General features: G+C 50.0%; 2 protein-coding genes across 3 annotated transcripts in view; one reads left to right on the top strand and one right to left on the bottom strand.

Moving 5' to 3' along the window:
* The window catches only part of LOC101155981 (striatin), a 20,215-nt gene extending 3,253 nt beyond the window's left edge, over positions 1 to 16,962 (bottom strand). The window contains exons 1-19 of one of the 2 annotated variants that reach the window (XM_023953825.1): positions 16,847 to 16,962; positions 16,501 to 16,577; positions 15,565 to 15,919; positions 9,666 to 9,769; positions 9,498 to 9,571; positions 9,057 to 9,141; positions 5,425 to 5,571; positions 5,231 to 5,360; positions 4,800 to 4,986; positions 4,623 to 4,733; positions 4,159 to 4,302; positions 3,945 to 4,090; positions 3,696 to 3,871; positions 3,575 to 3,622; positions 3,259 to 3,380; positions 3,023 to 3,190; positions 1,489 to 1,629; positions 1,238 to 1,339; positions 229 to 315 (exon numbers count right to left, since the gene is read on the bottom strand). In XM_023953825.1, the coding sequence (XP_023809593.1) occupies positions 229 to 315; positions 1,238 to 1,339; positions 1,489 to 1,629; positions 3,023 to 3,190; positions 3,259 to 3,380; positions 3,575 to 3,622; positions 3,696 to 3,871; positions 3,945 to 4,090; positions 4,159 to 4,302; positions 4,623 to 4,733; positions 4,800 to 4,986; positions 5,231 to 5,360; positions 5,425 to 5,571; positions 9,057 to 9,141; positions 9,498 to 9,571; positions 9,666 to 9,769; positions 15,565 to 15,765 (2,173 nt within the window). In that variant the 5' untranslated portion in view covers positions 15,766 to 15,919; positions 16,501 to 16,577; positions 16,847 to 16,962. Of the gene's footprint in view, positions 1 to 228; positions 316 to 1,237; positions 1,340 to 1,488; positions 1,630 to 3,022; positions 3,191 to 3,258; positions 3,381 to 3,574; positions 3,623 to 3,695; positions 3,872 to 3,944; positions 4,091 to 4,158; positions 4,303 to 4,622; positions 4,734 to 4,799; positions 4,987 to 5,230; positions 5,361 to 5,424; positions 5,572 to 9,056; positions 9,142 to 9,497; positions 9,572 to 9,665; positions 9,770 to 15,564 lie in introns of both variants that reach the window. The other variant, XM_023953824.1, reaches the window with a different exon arrangement.
* A 35-nt stretch (positions 16,963 to 16,997) lies between these two features.
* map1lc3c (microtubule associated protein 1 light chain 3 gamma) lies at positions 16,998 to 18,510 on the top strand. Its single transcript, XM_004085379.3, has 4 exons — positions 16,998 to 17,147; positions 17,222 to 17,277; positions 17,348 to 17,454; positions 18,231 to 18,510. The coding sequence occupies exons 1-4, from the start codon at positions 17,087 to 17,089 to the stop codon at positions 18,391 to 18,393; spliced, it is 387 nt and encodes a 128-aa protein (XP_004085427.1). The 5' UTR covers positions 16,998 to 17,086; the 3' UTR covers positions 18,394 to 18,510.
* The last annotated feature ends 837 nt before the right edge of the window (positions 18,511 to 19,347 follow it).

Below are 19,347 nucleotides of genomic sequence, written 5' to 3'. Positions count from 1 at the left end.
ATCCATCCATCCATCCATCCATCCATCCATCGATCCATCCATCCATCATCCATCCATCATCATCCATCCATCCATCCATCATCCATCCATCCATCCATCCATCCACATGTCCTATGTGTGTATGAGACAGTAAATCTGCAGGTTCTGGTTCTGATTTAGGAAGTCTGGATTCTTGGAAATAAAAAGAAGTGTCTGTGCACGTGTCTGTGCACGTGAGTGGAGACTCACTGCCGGACATGAGGTACAAGCCGTTTGGGTCCACGGCGAGGCAGGTGACGGAGTCCAGGTGCGCCACCATGGAGTGGATCAATTTACCTTCAGGGGCAAACAGGTTAAGAAAAAAACACTTCAGGTCCATCTTAGCACAAACGCCAGGCCGGGCCGGGCCGGGCCGGGTTGGGCCTGAGCGCCGGCTGACCATTGTTCCACTCATAACTCCAACGGCTAAAGCTGCGCTCACTCTGAACACTAAATTCACGTCTGCCGCCTCTCTTTGGACTTGCGGCGAATTCGCTGCACGCCGCCCGTTTGTCAGAAATATGTTTACAAACTTGACGCCCCAGCCACGTGTGGGAGGAGCTACCGCCAAATGTTTTTGGTCTGATGTGTCTGTGTGTATCTCATCACAACGTATGGAGGACACGGAAATCATCGGGCCACCCGTTCATGACATCATTCAGAGACTCTCCCGGCACGGCGAGCTCCACCGTCTGCAGGACCTGCGTCTGAATGACGGCGCTTTCAGCGGTACTTCTGTCTCTATGACCCAGCGTGACGACCTGCTGTCCCGCATTCATCCCAGGAGGAAACGTCAAATTAGAGGAGCTTTTTATTACCGTCTCCGTACAAATAAATCGGATCGGTCCTCCATGTTGGTTTTGGACTCCAGCTGAGCGAGTCACTGAACACGTCACGTTCAGAGTCCCTGATTGGTTGACGTGACATGTCGTCCTCGCCAATGTTCAGACTTCTGAACCCTGGCCGCGCTGTGCCTGACGCACAGATGGCGCCTGTACGATGAATTGATGTCGAAACTGGACGCTCCTGACGCAAAAGCCGTGTTGGCTGTGAACGCCGCTCATGTGGGAGGCGGGGTTAGCAGCTGTAAGACATGCGACAGGTTCCACGTCGGCAGAAATAAGAACGTGCTCGGCCGGGCCGGGACAGTGTCCGAGGGGTCACAGAGCCAAACCTGCGGGGCAGGCAGACCCCGCCTTCATGGCGTATTCAGGCTCACCTGTGTTGTTGTCAAAGAAGCGGATGTGGCGATCTTCCTGAGCCGTGATGCTGATGGGCAGGGCGGGATGACTCAGCACTTTGTTGATCTTAGAGGGGGCTTCTGTAGGAAGATGATGATGTCACCGCTATGGTCATGAAGGGAACAGAGTCTGGAACCTCACCAGACCGTCCATCAGTGACCCCCCCCCCAACATGCAAAGGTCTGGAGGGCCGCAGCAGCGCGGGCCACGCCCCCAAAGCGGCTCGTACCTGGCGCTCCGGCGGACTCCAGCTTCAGGACCAGCTGCTGCGTCTCCATGTTGAAGAGCCCCATGTGACCGCTGCTGAAGGACGCCACCATGTACGCCGGGTCGCTGCTCACCAGGTCCACCGAGGTGGGGGCGCCGAGCTCTGCGGCGGAACCGGGAGAGGGACGGGCGTCATGACTGAGCGCGTGCGAACGGTTGCAGAAAAGATCCCAAACCCGACAAACAATCCTCCCAATTGTGTCAAAGTTGCACTGAACTCTTTTCATCCTTTGATATACAGTGATCCCTCGCTATAATGCGGTTTACTTTTCACGGTTTCGCTACTTCATGGATTTGCATCGTGCATTGTGTTCTGCATTCTGATTGGCTAAAAAGCCACTCTGCTTCTTCTCTACCTGTGCGTCAATAACGTTGCAGTTTAATATGTACACGTACGTAAAACAGCTCGCCAAATTTACATTACGTACGTGCAAATTCTGTTGATGTTGGCATGTCGGTGTATAAGGATGTTTTTGCGAAGAAGAAAAAAGAGCGACACCAACTGCCTATCTCTATGTTCTTCTCCCGAACACACACACCTTCACTGCGGGCTTTAAAAGGAGAAAAATCTGCAGAGCGGAGTCAGGATGCAGCGGCTCAGTCTGAACTTAGAGCAGTTAAATAGACCCGAGTCACTATTTGTGCGACTGTACTTTTTATTTTTTCATAATCATCATTTTATATTTTCTCCCGTTTAATCCAATTACGCGGGTCACGGTGGGCGGGGCTAATCTCCGCGATTTGACGCCTTCTGTTCACATTGATGATTAAAATGATTATTTGACAGTACTGTACAGAAGTTATTTGTTAAAAAACGTTTCTAAAGTACTTTGATTTGTGAAACAAATGTTTGAGCCTATAAAATGGTTTGTTCTTTCTTTTCAATGTATACTAGAGTATTTAATTGTAAAAAAAATTTCTACTTCACGGTTTTTGACTATCACTGGCTCTTTCTGGAACGTAACCCCGGCGAAAAATAAGGGTTTACTGTAAATCAACAACGGCGCCCCCTGCTGGCCGTCTCCGCTCTGCAGCCACGTCCAATCACAGCAGCCCTGCTTCACATTCAGCCAATTTGAACAAACGTCATCAAACGTCTAACCAATCAGAAGTCCTGGTTTCCTCGTGTGGAAATCGTCCCACATTTGCAAATATTCTTTAAATAAGGAAACAGATTTGTTTACCTTTTTGTTGGAAAGTAAACAAATCAGAAAAGCAGAAGTTAGGATGAAAAACAGAATTAAAGCTAAGTGACCAAAATGCAGCTAAAACTAAAGGAACTAGAACAGAAAAGCTTTTAATGAAGTTTTTGATGTAAACATTAAAAAAAACGACTTTCTCCTTTAGGGGGAGGAGCCAGATGAGGTCATCGGCGGTGTTTCCTTCAGCCTCTCAATCCTCTTCCAGGTTAGGGTTCTGCTTTCTGCGGGTCCAGTGAGAGTGGGGGGCCCGGATCTGACCTGCCTGGTTTGTAACGGATCTCCAGACGTCCTCACCTCCTCCCTCGTTGAAAACGGCGAGGCACGGCGCCGTGTCGGCAGCGTTCCACAGCCGGACGGTCCCGTCAGCGGAGCAGGAGAGGAGGCGGTGGTGAGCAGCGCTGTAGACCACGCCCCACACAGAGTCCGTGTGACCGCTCAGCGCCCCCCGCAGGACAGAGGGCTCTACAGCAGGCCGCAGTCAGAACACGCTGGCGCACAGGAAGCTGTCCTCACAAGAAGGCGGGGCCTACCGTATGAGTCGTAGGGGTCAATGTTGGGGTTGGGGGTGTTCCAGCTCTGGATGGTTCCGTCCACCCCCCCGCTGAAGCACTGCTCTCCGCTGGCGCTCATGGTGACGCAGAGGACGGCGCCGCTGCAGCAGAAGGAAACGCTGAGCGCGAGCAGAAACACCCGCACCGGGAGACAGAACCAACACAGAACCAGAACTTTGTTCTCCACCCATCACCTGTGACCCGCCCATAGGGTTTGGTCTAACATACACAGTGGGTGTGGCCCGACGGCAGGGAGGGGGAGGGGCCTGCTGCAGCTGGCAGGCAGACGTCTCACCTGTGAGCCCTGAAGGTGTAGATGGGCTCCACGTCCAGAGCGGCACACCTGGAGGAGACGCCAACAGACAGGAAGTCAGAGCTTCACGCCGGGCGGGAACACACAGTCCAGCAGGACTCACTTCTTGGCCGGCGCCGTCCTCTGCAGGTTCCACAGCCTCAGCGTGTGATCCTCGGACGCCGTGACCAGAACCGGTTCCACCGGGTGGAAGGCCAGGCCGCGGACCGAGTCGAAGTGGCTCCGCAGGGTGAACCTCAGGTTCCAGGTCTTCCTCAGGGCGTCTTTGTTGTTGGACACCTGGAGACGGACGAGCCGCTGCTGCGTCTCTGAGGCGCCTCGCTTTAAGCCCCGCCCCCTCAGCATCACTCACCTCATACGACGGGCTTTCCGCCTCGTTGGCGACCGTCAGCCCCGCCAGTTCTCCCAGCTCTCCCAGCCCCAGCTCGCCGGAAACCGCCTCATCCTCCCCCCCCAGGAGGAAGGACTTCCCTGTCGCCGGCAGGAACGCCATCGGCTCTGCAGACACCACAAAGTCTGAGACCCGGGTTCTGCTGCGGCGCACAGAACCGCGGGGGCAGAGCTACCGTCTTCAGGGCGTGCAGCGTCGGGCTCGCTGATGCGGGGCACGCTGGGCCGCAGGGGGGGCGTCACGGCCGCCTGCATGGGGGGCAGCTCCTCGGCGTCCCGCAGGTTGGCCAGCATGTCCTGGAGTTTGGACCGGTTCGGCCCTGGGGGGGACACGGATGAGGACTCCTTCGTTTGTCTACAGAAGCCCATCAACAGGCAAATCCACACAGACACCGTGAAGAAAAGCTACCAGAACCGGACCGGCCCTGCAGCAGCTCGGCCCGGACCTCGGCCCGGTCCGGCTCTGCCTGAAGCAGCGTAAACGCTTTGAGGGGACAGAAGTTCTGTCGGTTCTGGGGACATCAAAGCGCTTTCAGAACCATGAAAGAGAAGGTTCTGATGCTCCTCTGACCCAAAGAACCGGAAAGATCCAGAACCAAAACCAAACCGGCAGAAGCGAGGAGGAGGAGGGTGGACTCACTCTTCACCCCCTTCTTGCCCCGGCGCTCCTTCCTGTACTGCTCCTTCAGCTGAGCGATCAGCCCCTGATCCACGTCCCAGCCCAGCTCGCCGCCAGGACGCCGCTCCTCCTCTGCAGGAGGGAGAAGGAGGTCATCATCATCATCATCATCATCATCATCATCATCTTCAGCCTCACCCCACTCCCCGCCATCCTTGCCGCCCCTGAACTCCGGCGGCCCGTCCATCTCGTCCGGGCTGGTCAGGAAGTCGAAACCTTTCAGCGCCTCCTCCGTGTCGGGGTCGTCGCTGAAGTCTGACGTGGTTGAAGACGACGAGGCAGACGAAGAGGACGAAGAGGACGTGGACGACGGCTTCCTCCTCATCTGTCAGAGAGGAAGAGAACATCTGTGAAACCCGCAGAACCAGAGGAGAACCGAAGGAGAACCGCAGGTTAAAAGGAAGCAGCTAAGGCGGTCAGAAGAGAAGAAACCGGTTCTGATCCACACGGAATGAAAGACCGCCATTAGGCCGCCGTCAGACCGCCATCGGACAGCCGTCTGGCTGCCATGAGGCCGCCGTCAGACCGCCGTCAGGCCGATTTCATGGTAAAGTAAAAGCGTTTCTCACAGCAGCTAGGTCCAGGACGGTCTTGTCCCGAGCTTCCTCGTCCTCTTCTTCATCGCTGAACTCTGCCACGGCGTTCTCGATGAACTTGAAGGCCTCCAACATGATGGCCGGGTCAGGCAGGTCCGGTTTGCTGCAACAAAAGCTTGACATCAGGAACATGTCTGCAGACGTGACGTGGGAGGCGGAGCTTCTACCTGTCCTTCGGCGAGGACGGTTCGGTGCCGTTGACCATCCCGTCTGCCGGTTGGTCTCCGGGATCTCCGGTCAGACCCAGCAGAGCCCTCACCCTCTGAGACTTCACATCCAGGATGGCGTCGCTGTAGCCCACCTCCTGCAGGTATCTGAGTGCCACAGGAAGTCAGAGTTGATCTGTTTCCTGTTTACGGCCGCATTCACGCATGCATACAGGTGTCCTCAACAACACACACACACGTGCTGATTGGCTGCTCATTCATGTTTGCATCTTCATTTGTGATCAGGGAGAATCCCACATGTTCTCCTCTCAGCGTGAAAACCCGACCGCCACGCTTTGGACGGCCCAACATTTCCCCGAGTCAGCACTTTTTCACCATGGGTCTGAAAAATCCACGTGAACAGACGTCTTACCGCTCTCTGTCAGCGTTCGAGTCCCTCTGGACGAGATCAACCACAGACAGAAACGGTTGCTGTGGAATCTCTTCAAATCCAATCCAGTGAAAAATCCTCAGACTACCTACAGAATCCAGAGTCCAAAGTCCTGGTTCCGGTCCGGACCTCAGAGGAGCAACAGCTGAAGGACATTTCTGCTGAAAGCACCACTGTGTTTGACCCCCCCCCCCCCCCCCCCCCCCGAGGCGCCGTACCAGCCTCCTGGGTCGCAGAGCCCATCGACAATTCACACAGACACGCACGCATGTGCACACGCACACACAGGACTCCCTAAAAGCCTTCAGTGGTGATGTTTGGGAGCTTTGTGTGTGTGTGTGTGTGTGTGTGTGTGTGTGTGTGTGTGTGTGTGTGCGTGCGCTTTGTCTCTCAGCTGCTCCCTCTAGGGGGCGCCACAGATTCTGGGCGACATGGGTAAAAAATAAAATCCATTTGATTCTATCTCCGTTTACTTTCTTTGACAGAAATGACAAATGACAGAACATCCATCATCCATCCAACCATCATCCATCCAACCATCATCCATCCAACCATCATCCATCCAACCATCATCCATCCAACCATCATCCATCCAACCATCATCCATCGTCCATCCATCATCCATCCATCCATCCATCCAACCATCATCCATCCATCCATCCATCCATCGTCCATCCATCATCCATCCATCCATCCATCCAACCATCATCCATCCATCCATCCAACAGTCATCAATCCATCATTCATCCATCCATCCATCATCCATCCAACCATCATCCATCCATCATCCATCCATCCATCATCCATCCATCCGTCCAACCATCATCAATCCATCATTCATCATCCAACCATCATCCATCCATCCATCATCCATCCATCCATCATCCATCATTCATCCATCCATCCATCATCCATCCATCTATCCAACCACCATCCATCCATCCATCATCCATCCATCATTCATCATCCAACCATCATCCATCATCCAACCATCATCCATCCATCATCCATCCATCCATCATCCATCCATCCATCATACATCCATCATCCATCCATCCATCCATCCATCCAGTCATCCATCATCCATCCATCATCCATGCATCATCCATCCATCATTCATCCATCCATCATCCATCCATTTTCTTCGCCTGTTGTATCCCTTTTTGGGGTCATATCCAAAATCCCCACAGAGAGGACTTGGCACAAGAGGAGGTGATGAGGAGATAGAATAACAGATGGTTTGGTTCAGCAAATAAGATGGAAATGTTCTCCTGGATGTGTTCTTTGAGTCTTTCAGTCGCATGCCTTCATTTACAAGCTTTGGTTCATCACAGAACCGTCCGGCTGCAGTCTGAATAAATGATTGACATCAATTTATCACTCAACCCAAGCAGAGACGTCCTCCTTCATCCATGAACCTCTTCCTTGGTCCTCCTCCTCTTTCCTGTGGCTCCAACTTCAGCCTCCTTTCACCATCATCATCACTGTTCCTCCTCTCAAACGCTTCCATCTGCTTCCCTGCACTGATCTCCAGAGCATCATGATCCTCTGATGGATCCATTCATGTGGAGCTGACAAGTCTTTGTTCCTGTGTTGTCATTTCCGGGTGAATCCGGAGAATCTAGAATCCAGTTCAAGATCCTCCTGTTAACCTATAAGGCCTTACATGGAATGGCCCCGTCCTATATTAAGGACCTCATAGTCCCTTACCATCCAATCAGAACACTTCACTCACTAAATGCAGGACTGCTTGTGGTTCCTAGAATTAGTAAAAGTACGGTTGGAGGTAGAGCGTTTAGCCACCAAGCCCCTGTTTTATGGAATAAACTCCCAGCTCATGGAAGAGAGGCCGACTCAGTTTCTACATTCAAAGTTAGACTGAAAACATTCCTCTGTGGACAGGCTTATTGTCAGACTAGTTAGTATTCAGAGATTATTTAACTTAATGTTAGTTTGTTTAAATTAAACTTAATAGTAACTATTTGTTTTAAAGGCTGCTAGAAGTTGAAGCTGGGGTAACTATGGTGCACTGGGGTTCTGTCCTCTTTTCTCATCTACTTCTACCCTTCCTCTCCTCTATTCTTGATCATTATTCATCATTTAGTTCTCCATGCCTCTGTTTGGTGCAGTGATTCATGTATTGTCCCTCTTTCCCTCCTGGGGAGTGGGAGTGCTTCCAGACTCCTGTTGTTTCATCCGTGCTCCAGTTCCTGACCGAGTACCTCGTCTCTGCTCCTGCTCCTACACCTGACTGTGGTTCCTGTCTCCGGCTCGACTCGCCCCCCTGACTGTCCCCACAACCACAGCTGGATGAAGCTCGTCTGCTGGACTTTATATATGTAGTTGTAGATTTAGATAAGTTAATTCTTCTCTAAGAGTTCTGGTAAATCGCCTGTCTGTCCTGGGGGAGGATCCCTCCTTCATGTGGGCACCCCTGAGGTTTCTTCTAATATTTCTTTTCTTGGAATGAGTTTTTTTCTTACTGGGAAGGGGGGGTCTAAGGGCAGGGATGCCCAGTTTAGTTTAGTTTTTGAATCAGCTTTTGTATTTTAGATCTGATTTCATGTTTTGTAGATTTAGTGAAGCTCGTTGAGACAACTGTGTTGTAATATTGGGCTGTGTAAATAAAACTGAATTGAATTGAATTCCAGATGTTCCTGCATCTGCTTCCTGCTCTCACTACAGACCACAGTGTCATCTGCAAACATCCACAGCGGTTCCTGTCTGACCTCAGCTGTCAGTCTGACTCAGAGGTTTCTTCTCATGGTCAGACGTCCTGAAGCGTCTCTACATGAAGCGTCTCTACATGAAGCGTCTCTACATGAAGCGTCTCTACATTTGACGGTGGCAGATCCACAAACCAGCCAGGTCAACCTCAGGACTGAAGACACTTAGAGAAAGTGGCATCATTGAAAAGCCCCACATGTCCTCTGCAGAGGCTGATGGGTCAGGCAGAGACAGACACCCTCAGCAGCAGACGTCAGTGCAGACTTCACACCTGCTGTTGGTGAGACAGACGGCAGAGGCGCCATCAGCTGGACGCCAAACCCAGAGCAGGGATTGGCTGATGGCTGTGATTCCCACTGAGAGGCCTCATCTGGATTTAGGAGATTTGCTGCTTTTCCCATGACACACACAGACATGCGCTCATGCACGCCCACAGTGTGCTGGTGTGTGTGTGTGTGTGTGTGTGAGCACTGACTGGCGGAGCAGCTGCCGTCCCTGCCTCCAGCTCAGCTGATGGCTGCTGTTTGCAGGACTGGAAGCTTCGCTGTCGTTTCCTTCATCTGAAGATGAGAAACGTGTCGTTGGTTCCTGTATTTCCCCCTTAACTTTGGGAACTACTTCCTGCATCGTCCAATGGTCACATTTTTCCCGCCATTTTAAACAAACATGTTTACAGCTCTGACGACCTGCAGCAACCAAACTCTGTGGTCACATGATTCTGCTATGAAAGAGGTGCATAAAAGTCTCTTTTTTAATCTAAAATAGCCGTTTTTCAGTCTCTCGTCGGCTCTGTCTCCCCCTTCAGGACATGAGAAGAACTACACCAAATCCAGACATTTTCAGTTGAATTTGTGGAGCAGCTGGTGGTGGAAACGTTCTCATAGCAGAAACCGACTCGGTGATGGACAGAACTCACCTGAGTCGTAGCTCGGAGGGTCCATTTCCCCCTGGTTCAGTTCTGTCCCAAACTTCAGCCTGTGATGCTTGGCCCTGAGGATAAAACCCCCAGGTAATCACGGTGGTTTTGGGGGCGGGGCCTCGTGACTGGTTGGTATTTGGTGCAGTTGGAGTGATGAACACCCACCTCTCCTGCTTTAGGACGAACTCCAGCATCTTGATCCTCCTCACCAGGTCCTTCTTCAGGTTCTCCTGGCCCCTCCTCTCCCCCTGCAGGAAGGCGACCTGCGCCTGCAGAACCACAGGTTCCCTTTTCCATTAGGAACTTTTCTTCAGGAACATCTCTATGTTCACAGAAAGCTGTGAGCAAACATGAACTTTACCAGCCTTTTTGTCTTTTTTTTTGCATTCATTAATTTTTATTTTGTCAGATTTGTGACTTTATGGCTGAGGATCTCCTGAAACGTTTATCTGTGTCTGTGTGAATCCTGCAGAGCAAATTATTGCTATAAAGTTGGATTTTCTTAAAGATCTGTTTGTTAAAACAAAACAATAGAAGCTTTAAAGCAGATATTAATCTATGCTGCACACGTGTTCTGGATAAGATGAACAGCAGTGATGAGCAGAAGAGTGACGCTCACCACAGGAAGCTCAATGTATTTAACAGAAGAAGCTTTTTTAACTTAGAATTGTCTTATTTTGAAGAACTCCTGTGTTTTTGTTCAAAGTAAAAACAAACTCATGAAAAAATGTTCTTTTCTCTTCATATTTCAACATTTATTGATGAAAATAAAAGAATAGTTCAGAATCTTAATGGGAATAAAATGCGGCTGGACGGAGTCGGAGCTCAGATGGTTTTTTCCCGCTGCAGACATTTTAACCACGTTGGTCGCCATGGTGACGTGAATAAATGCTGAACCTGCTTTGCTGCTCCGTCACAGTTTAACTCCTAACTACTAAAAATCTATGTAGTGCTCTGGATTTTAAAAACCATTCAGAAGCCACGCCCACTCCTATTTTTTATTTTTTTATTTCATGCAGTTACAATCTAATGAAATGAGCGTTTTGAGTCGATTATTTCTGAGTCCACCGTCTTCTGAAGATACAAACGTTGATGGTTTATGTAAAAAATACATTTAAATACATTTTTTTGGAAAAGATTGTTCCAACACAATGCATTGTGGTCTATATTTGCTGATCTACTGAGCATGGATGCAGACTGGTTTTTCCCAGGGACTTCTGGGAAATTTCCAGGCTCTGGATTTTGGAACTGTAGATCCAGACAAACTAGAAATGGTCTGTAGTCTGCCTCCAAGCACGATTCAAGACAGAGACGCCTGATTGGTTAGAATCTGGACCAATCAGCAGCTGTTTGATGGCAGCTTTGTCAGCTAAACTGAAACCTATGAGAGCAAAAATCAAAGATAGGAAAAAGAGAGATGACACACAACGCATGAAAACATTAGTGCTGCAAACGCAAAAATAGATTTTGAAAGCAAAAAAATTTTTTGAAATAAAAGTTTTTGAAAGCAAAAAAGAAATAAAATATGAAGGCAGAAAAATGGAAAGCAAATACGTAATATTTTAATTTGCATCTTAGAACGTTTTGTGTCCAGCGTGGCGGCATGAAGGTCACTCCATGTCCCTAAACTCTGAAGAACCAGAGACTCTGGAGCGGCAGGCAGAAGCTTCCAGAGAGAATCCAGCGCCGATGGAGGAGACGCCACGGATCTACGGAGGCCCTGAAGGGTCAGACTGACAGGACAGGTCATGACCTCCCCAAAGGTCAGACCAGGGGTCAGGGCTGAAGGTGAAACTAATCCAGCTCAGGCCACCTTCAGGGGGTTTCAAGCCTAAAGGTCAGGGGGGGTTAGGACCCCAAAGCCTCCTGGGAAACCACATGATCACACGCCGGGCCTCTGATCCGCCTTAACTGCGCTGTGGGAGGAGCCGAGCAGAGACGCAGTCCTCCGTTTTCCCACATGTTCATGTAAGACCGAGCCGAGAGGAGCTCCGGGGGCCACGCAGAACCCCCCAGCAGAGAAGATGGGATCTTCTCAGGCAGAAAGTACCGCCCCCCCTCAATAATACCCCGCTCCTCTGTCTGTACATGAAGTTCATCCTCAAGTCAAAAGGAGTTTGTACAAAAATACTCCTCATGTGTCTGAAGCCTGGACTGTATCAGAGAACTGGACTGAGCAGGCGTGACGTCGTCCACAGAACACCATCTACGTCTGGCTCCAGACGCCGTTGCTCTGCAGCACGGATGCCGCCATGTTGGAGCCAGACATCGTCAGAAAGCAGCGATTGGTCCGAGTCGGTCTGAGTGGATGTCTCTATGCAGGGCTCGACATAGCCATTTGTCCGCTGGCCCGGTCCTGTTTTTCGAGCAGTGCGGACCACAAGACTTTACTTTTCACTTGTCCGCTCGGGCCACTAAAATATCTAACGGTTTATATATTCTTCACCTTTTTCAATAAAGTAAATTTTGCGAAAACGTGTAGATTTACCTCGTTTTCATAATTTAGTTTTTCTGCTAGTCCTGTGTTCAGACTTCAAGGGTTTCTATGGGAAACCTTTGATCACTTCTCCTTCTCTCCCGCCTGCGCGCGCTCGCGCTCGGCTTTCACTGCCGAGCACCACGCGGCACGCGCTCACTACTTTTTTTTTCAAACTTTATTGAATGTAACAATTCAATACAAAACAATGTTAAACAGCAACAATGAAGGCACAAGCCAGTGGGTTATTATTACATTTGATTATAAATCCGACACCGTCACTGAAGAGAGACTGAAGCATGTCAGAGATGTGGAAGACATGGCAGGAATAGATAGGAATATGTTAGTAGTTATTAATTAGTAGTATGGACAGCAAGATATTTAATGAATGCATTGAAGATGAAACTGTATCCACTAAGCTTTAAGCTGAATGTCAAAGAATCAAAGGCAACTCCAAATACCTGAATCTCAGACTCAAATGCAGTAGAATGTTAAACTACTTAATTTTGTTTTTCTTTACAACACTGTAAGCAGTAAGTATTTCTAGTTAGCTGAATGATCTCAGTTAGACCTGCACAATATGAGGAAAACTCGCGATATGCCATATCAGAGATTAAAATTGCGATAACGATATAATTTGCGGTATATAAACAAACAGCAAAATAACCAAATAACCATTCCCAGTTTAAAAATTATACTCCAAATGAGCCACGTTGACATAGGTTACAAACATCTAACATAACAGGGCTCCATCTGATTGGTCAACAATGTGAAGGCGTCCATCCGATTGGTCAAATGCATTAAGGGATTTATTTGATTCGTTAAATGGTTCAAGCTGCCATTAGATTGTTTTAACACATTTAAGGTTTATGATTTATTGCGATATTTGCCGTTAGAAGCACCATGAAAACTTCTGAACTAGTGTTACCTACTACACTTCAAAACATCTGAAACAGACTAGAGCAGATTTAAGTTTGATATGCTCTATTTTCAGTCATTGAAAAGTGTAGAAATAAGTGATGTCACCAGAATGCACCAAATTGTACCATATTAAAAGTTTCCGGGGGGGCATGCCCACAGACCCCCCTAAAGTTGCAAGCACCTGCGGAGCGGCGGGTCCCGCTATGCGCGGTGTCGGGCCAGTAACTTTCAAAAACTACTGGCCCTGTGGGCCAGTGCAAATTTCTGGGCTATGTCAACCCCTGTCGCCAATCAGGAGTGAGCTTGGTGGAAAGCCACACCCCTTCCACTGAAAGCAGGCTCGGAAGAACATTTTGAACATTCAAAGGGGGGGCCAGCAGGCTCCACCTACTTTTACTAGGGCATCTGATTGGTCAGTTTTGGACTTGAATAACTTGAACTCCAGAATAAGGAGGATTATCAAGACGATGTTGAAGGTGTCAGATCAGGAACGGTTCTCCTGACCAATAGAACGACAGAGGAACATGTTTGTTTCTCTAGAGACGTCGACGGGGTTTTGGCTTCTTGGAGCCACTTCCTGTTTGGAGAGCCGGGGGGGGAGGAGTCACTCAGTCCACTTTTCTTATACAGTCCCTGGTTAGAAGCTCATTCCGTGTTTTACAGTAACATCTGTCCACCACTAGAGGGCCTCGGCTGTTCCATCGTTCTTTCTCTCCAGCTTCAAGCGTCTCACCATCACGGTTGGCGGCGCCTCGTCGCTGTGATGCCTCTTCATTCGTTGCCATGGCGCCTGCAGATGCCCTCTGCTCTGCTGTGTGGGAGCAGATCTGCAGCTGGTGGGTGGGTTCTTAGCGGTTCTGACCGGTTTGAACGTGTGGTTTCAGAGCGGGCCTTGAACGCCTCTCATTTCCAGAACCTTCTCCACGGTCGTTCCCACCCTCTCAGGATGAAGCTGAAAAGGGAAAATCTGAAGCCTGTTCACCTGGATCAGAACCAGAACCACGAGAGAAGCTCCAATCCTGAAGGATCCCCCCCCCCCCCCCCCAGAAGAGGAGGAGGAGGGAGAAGCTCTGCTGAGTCGCACGTCGGAATTGAACCTGTGATGATGAAGTTTGCCTTTTCCCTTTTTTATTCTTAAGAGACACAGCCGTCGCCATGACAACACAATCTCTCACAGCATGAGAGGAGGAGGAGGAGGGGGATGTAGCTCTTTTGCCCCCTCAGGATGGAGGGGGGTTCTGACCCGGAGAGCATCAGCTCAGGTCCGACTCTGGACCCACATGAGGCAGTTTTCATCGTGACCTTCATCGCGTCTGATGTCAAAGTTATGAAACATCAGAGATTTGATGGCGGGTCTAGAAGAGCCGTCAAAACCCGGTCAGCCCAGAAACTCTGTCTGAAACGGGCCAACGGTCCAGAACCCCCCTCAGCGGTCCTGCAGGACACCCACCACCTTCTGCTTCTGGAGCAGAAGTGGCCCCTCCCCTCGCTGACTCAGCTTCCTCTTCCTCCCAGAGAATGACCTCAGAGGAAACAGGAGGCCGGCCGCTGAACCACAGCTCAACCATCATCATCACTTAAAGTTGAAGATGAGTCATCATCTGCTAATCAATAACCGATTGTCTTTGAAAGCAGCGTTTTTTGTGTGATGCCTTCAGGTGAGATCTGGGAAACGGCACCTCAGGGAGGTGATGAAGATGCAGGAGACGTCTTCATCAGTTGTGGGGTTCCCCAAGGATCCTATTAGGCCCACTAGGATTCCCACTGTGTTCACTGCAGAGAGCAGAACCACCAAACGGGTCCAGAACGGTCCAGAACGGGTCGCTTTGGCCGCAGTTGTAGCAGAGTTGCAGTGGTGCGATTCTGGAGGGACCAGTTAGAACCTCATGGAATCCAACGGACCTTCAAACTTTGTCCCGCCCATTTGGCCTTTTCGGTTGAGGTGGGCGGAGTCAACGCCGGTCTACGTGCCCCTCCCACTTCAGGCTCCATTTTCCTTAATCATATTCTGATCATCAGAGTTAGAACTGAGAATCAGAGCTTCCTGTACCTTGTCAAAATAAAAGCCTTCTGCAGAACTTTGAAAGGTTGGGTTGCAGGTTCAGTGAAGAAGAACCAAACATGCTGCAACAATGGTTCTGCTGGTTCTTCTACAAGTTCCACCGAGCATCTGTGTGTGTGTGTGGGGGGGGGGGGGGTCTGCAGATGTTTCCTCACAGCACCGAAGCCGAGAGTCCTGCAGAACTCAGAGGAGGAACTCCTGGAGATCCAAACAGAACCACTCGGGTCCAGAAGCAGACAGCTGTGCGCTGATGGAAAGTTCTGCTTCAGCTCACAGGGGTCCTAAAGTAAGGAGGTGGGGGGTCAGCGTCCAGCCTGGGGATCGAACAGCCACTGGGCTTTTTTAATTGATCCCTTTTAATATTATTCTGAAAAACAATTGTTCAGAAATTTAATTTTTTTTTTCAACCGGAAACCGATTCATCAAAGCCTGTCCGATAATGGATCTACAGTCATTTGGACTTATGAGGCCAGCAGTAAACAAACAAACAGCTCTGGATCTGCGGCCACCTCCGCTCCTGCACAGGTCAGTGACGTCAGCGCACAGGTTGACCTGCCCATGCCAGCGTCCAATTGGACACATTATCGGAACCGCGCGGGTCTCACCTGCAGCTTGGCGCGCTCCACCTCCCAGTGCGCGCGCTCCACCTCGAAGCGCGCCCACTCGTGCTGCAGGAAGTGCAGGATTCCTGGGACGCTGTACCGCGCGCGGGCCGCCTCTCCGCCGCTCACGGAGCCCAGATGCGGAGCCGAGCCCGAACCGCCGCCGCTCAGGAACACCCCGGGGCCCGCGTGCTCGTCCATCATGGCGGGACCACGGAGCCGCTGGTTCGGTCCGGTGGGTCAGCCGCGTCGCTCGAAAATCCTCCGCGGAGGAAAATCCATCCAGAACCGCGCGCGAGCTGTGGACCACGCAGTCCCGCAGCCTGTCAGACGGATGCTACGTCACAACCGCTTTGCACTGTCAAAATAAAATACCATCAATGAAATGAAAGGTTTCCAAACAATAACGCTCCCTAATGTTTTATTCGGTATTCTATGTCTCAAGTTTGTGTAAATAATTTATATTACTTATTTTTTGCTCTCAATAGCTTATAAATATAATATTTCAAAAGTTAAAAACAGTGTTTACTCGTATTCAGAACTGTATTTATTCTTGTATTGGTATGAATTTTATATTTTCAAAGACATCTGTTGGGGGGGGGGGGGTATTCTGACCCCTCCCCATAGACCAGTAGCAGAGTGGGGGTTTGAAGACTCAACAGGATGAAATGAACAAAATGAATAAATAAACTTGAGGAGGTATAAGGCTTCTATGTGGATGCAGTCTGTAAAATCTGTTTTTTAGACAAAATATTCCCAGAATGCAAAGACTAAACCTGTGAAGGTAAATAAAACTTTATAAACGTCACCAGCACCAGTTGACCCCCCCAACGCCATTCAGGTTCATTTGTACGCAAACCTCTGGAAGATATAGTCACAATGAGAAAGGATACTTTTATTTTGAAAGTACTAATAATAACATGTTTGGACTTTTCTTACCTGCGCCATGACGTCACTGACCCGCCAGCTGACTGTCTGCACTTTCCTGTCTTTGACTGATGGAAATCCAGATCATTCTGAGAGTTGAAACGAAGATCAACAACAATGAAAATTTCAAAGAACGGACTTCATTTAAACAGAACTGAACTCTGAGGATGAAGATGATGAAGAACAATTCTGTCTGTGATGTTTTTGTGAGAATATTTTGAATCATAAGTTTGGTTTAAAATTAAATCAGCAATTGTGTGTGGTTACATGTGTGTATTGTTGTATGCGTGTGTGTGTGTATGCGTGTGTGTGCGTGTGTGTGTGTGTGTGTGTAAATAAGGAGAGTAAAGCACGTGACCTTGTAGAGGTCATCCCAGCTTGGACCTGCGCGCACGTGACCTGGCTTTTCACTTTGATCACCTCACGTTCATAAAGGTCTCTCAAACAGTGAGGACCCCCCCACCTCCGGCTGATCAGAGACCCGTATTGACCACGCCCACCCCGTGGACACGCGGCAATCAGCTGATGTGTTCCAGCCGCCCGTATTTAAGCCCCACGCGGGCTCGTCCGCGCGCTGTCTCCGACCCGGCGCTCCATCATGCCTCCGCTGGAGAAGATCCCTCCGCAGAGCAAACCTTTCAAACAGAGGAAGAGCTTTGGTAAGGCCTCGCGCGTTCACGCACGCGCCACAGTTTGCCACTAACGTAACGCTCCGTTTGTGTCGTGCGCGCAGCCACGCGGAAACAAGAGGTGGCGGGAATTAAATCCAAATTTCCGAACAAGATCCCGGTAAGTAGGCGGCCGTCACGCGCAAAGGTGTTTGTTCGTTCCCACTCAATCAGCTGCTGCGCCCCCCCAGGTCATCATCGAGCGCTACGACAAGGAGAGGTTCCTGCCCCCCCTTGATAAGACTAAGTTTCTGGTGCCGCACGAGCTCACCATGACGCAGTTCGTCACCATCATCAGGTGAGTCTGTAGAGAGCGCGCCGTGCGTGCGCGCGTGCTCTAGGCTGTTTTAAAAGATCAATTATCTTTCTTCATAAATGGGTCAGCTTTGTTTGTTCCTGAAGGAGACACATCACGTGACACTGCAGGCACGCGCTCCTTAGAAACCTTTTAGAGGGGGTGGGGGTATCCAGAACCCAGATGAGCTGCTCAGTCTTCTTCATCCAAGTTCTGACTGCTGAGTCGGTTCTGAAAGTCTTCCGTTGTGTGGATCAGAACTTTGGGTTCAGTTCTTCTCTGAAAAGTTTTGGTGACAGATGTCCAGATCTTCCTCCTCTTCTTCTTCCTCCTCTTCCTCCTCCTCTTCTTCCTCCTGAGTTTCTGAAACCTGCAGACACTTCTGATCTGACTTCCAGCTGCCGTCTGTTTGCTCCTTCAGCCGCTGTAATCTGACACCAGATTATGGATTAGCAGATTAAAGTCCAAAGTCCGGTTCTGTCCTGCAGAGCCCTGAAAAACGAGGATCTGGGAAGTTCTGGGGTGGATCTGAAGAGCAGATTTCTGACCGTTTTGATCAAACTGCGGATCTGTTGGAGTTCCATCCAGAATTTGGGCTTCATGGAGGAAATCAGCTTTTCAGAATAAAATGTCTTCCTGTCCTCATTCAGCATCAGATGTGAGGAAATGACTGGTCAGCAGGTGGCGCTGTGGACCTGGAAGCTTTTTAATCTGTTTTCAGATGTCAACAGAATCCAGTATGCTGGAACAGCTGCACATTGACGCCCCTCCCTCTGCAGGAACCGGATGGCGCTGCTGCCCAGCCAGGCCTTCTACCTGCTCATCAACAGCAGCGGGCTGCCCAGCATGTCCCTCACCATGGCCCAGGTCTACAAGGACCACCAGGACGAGGACGGCTTCCTCTACATGACCTACGCCTCGCAGGAGATGTTCGGACGCTGACGCCGCCGCCGCACTTTTACGGACTTCCGCTGTGAATCTGCTGTAAATAGAAAATATTTTTATAAACTGACGTTTCTGTGGACTTTTAAAGATGAAGCAATAAATGTTGAGCAGTGAGGCGTCTGCAGGACTTTCCTTCACCTGAACAGACGGCGTCCGGTCTGCGCTGCGTTCAGGTCCGTCTGTAAATGTGAGGGTTGATGGAAAAGAACCGGCTGTGTTCCAGAATGTGGAGCTGAGGATGGAGCCGTGTTTGTTCAGATCATTTCCTGGATGAAGGAAGGTCTTTGATCGCTGCGACGGGTCGGGTCGGGTCGGAACTCTTCAGCCTCAAACGCGTTTCAGTTCCTGACAAAGTAATCGGAGTAAATGTCTAGCTCCAAGAAGAGGGGAACGGAGACCTCCAGCCCAGACAGAACACCCCCCCCCCCCCCCACACACACACCCGGGGGGGGGGGGGGGCTCTAGAACCTGGTCTGTGTTCTGAGTTTGACTGGATCAGCTGAGAGGTCCAGAACAGAAATGGTCATCAGAACCCCATCAGTGACTCCTCCTTAAACCCAAACCGGGTCACTGTGTCGGTAGAGTCCATCAGAACCAGCACCACTTCACTGGACTCTAACATCTGTCAGTGGATTTATCGCCGAGACGTCACGTCTGTTCTGTCAAAGATGAGAAATGTGAGTTTCATGACGGCACAAGCGGGGACCCCGCCCACTGCGGGGACCCCCCCCCCCCCCATCAAGAAAAGGTGCTTCAGTGACCTGAGTCTTTTCCCTGCAGATGAGTTTTTTAACATCCAGATGAACAGAACCTGTCAATCACTTTATGAACGTCATCTCTGAATATAAAATGAATCCCAGAATCTTCAAAGGTCAAATCCTCCTCTTAGGATTCAAGGTCAACTTTATTAAGATTTTACTGTTGGACAAAGTGTCAAACGGTTTCATTCTG

This window comes from Oryzias latipes, chromosome 1 (assembly GCF_002234675.1).
Source record: "Oryzias latipes chromosome 1, ASM223467v1".
NCBI lineage: Eukaryota > Metazoa > Chordata > Actinopteri > Beloniformes > Adrianichthyidae > Oryzias > Oryzias latipes.
Note: the sequence above shows the minus strand (reverse complement) of the source record. Positions and strands in the feature narration are given on the sequence as shown.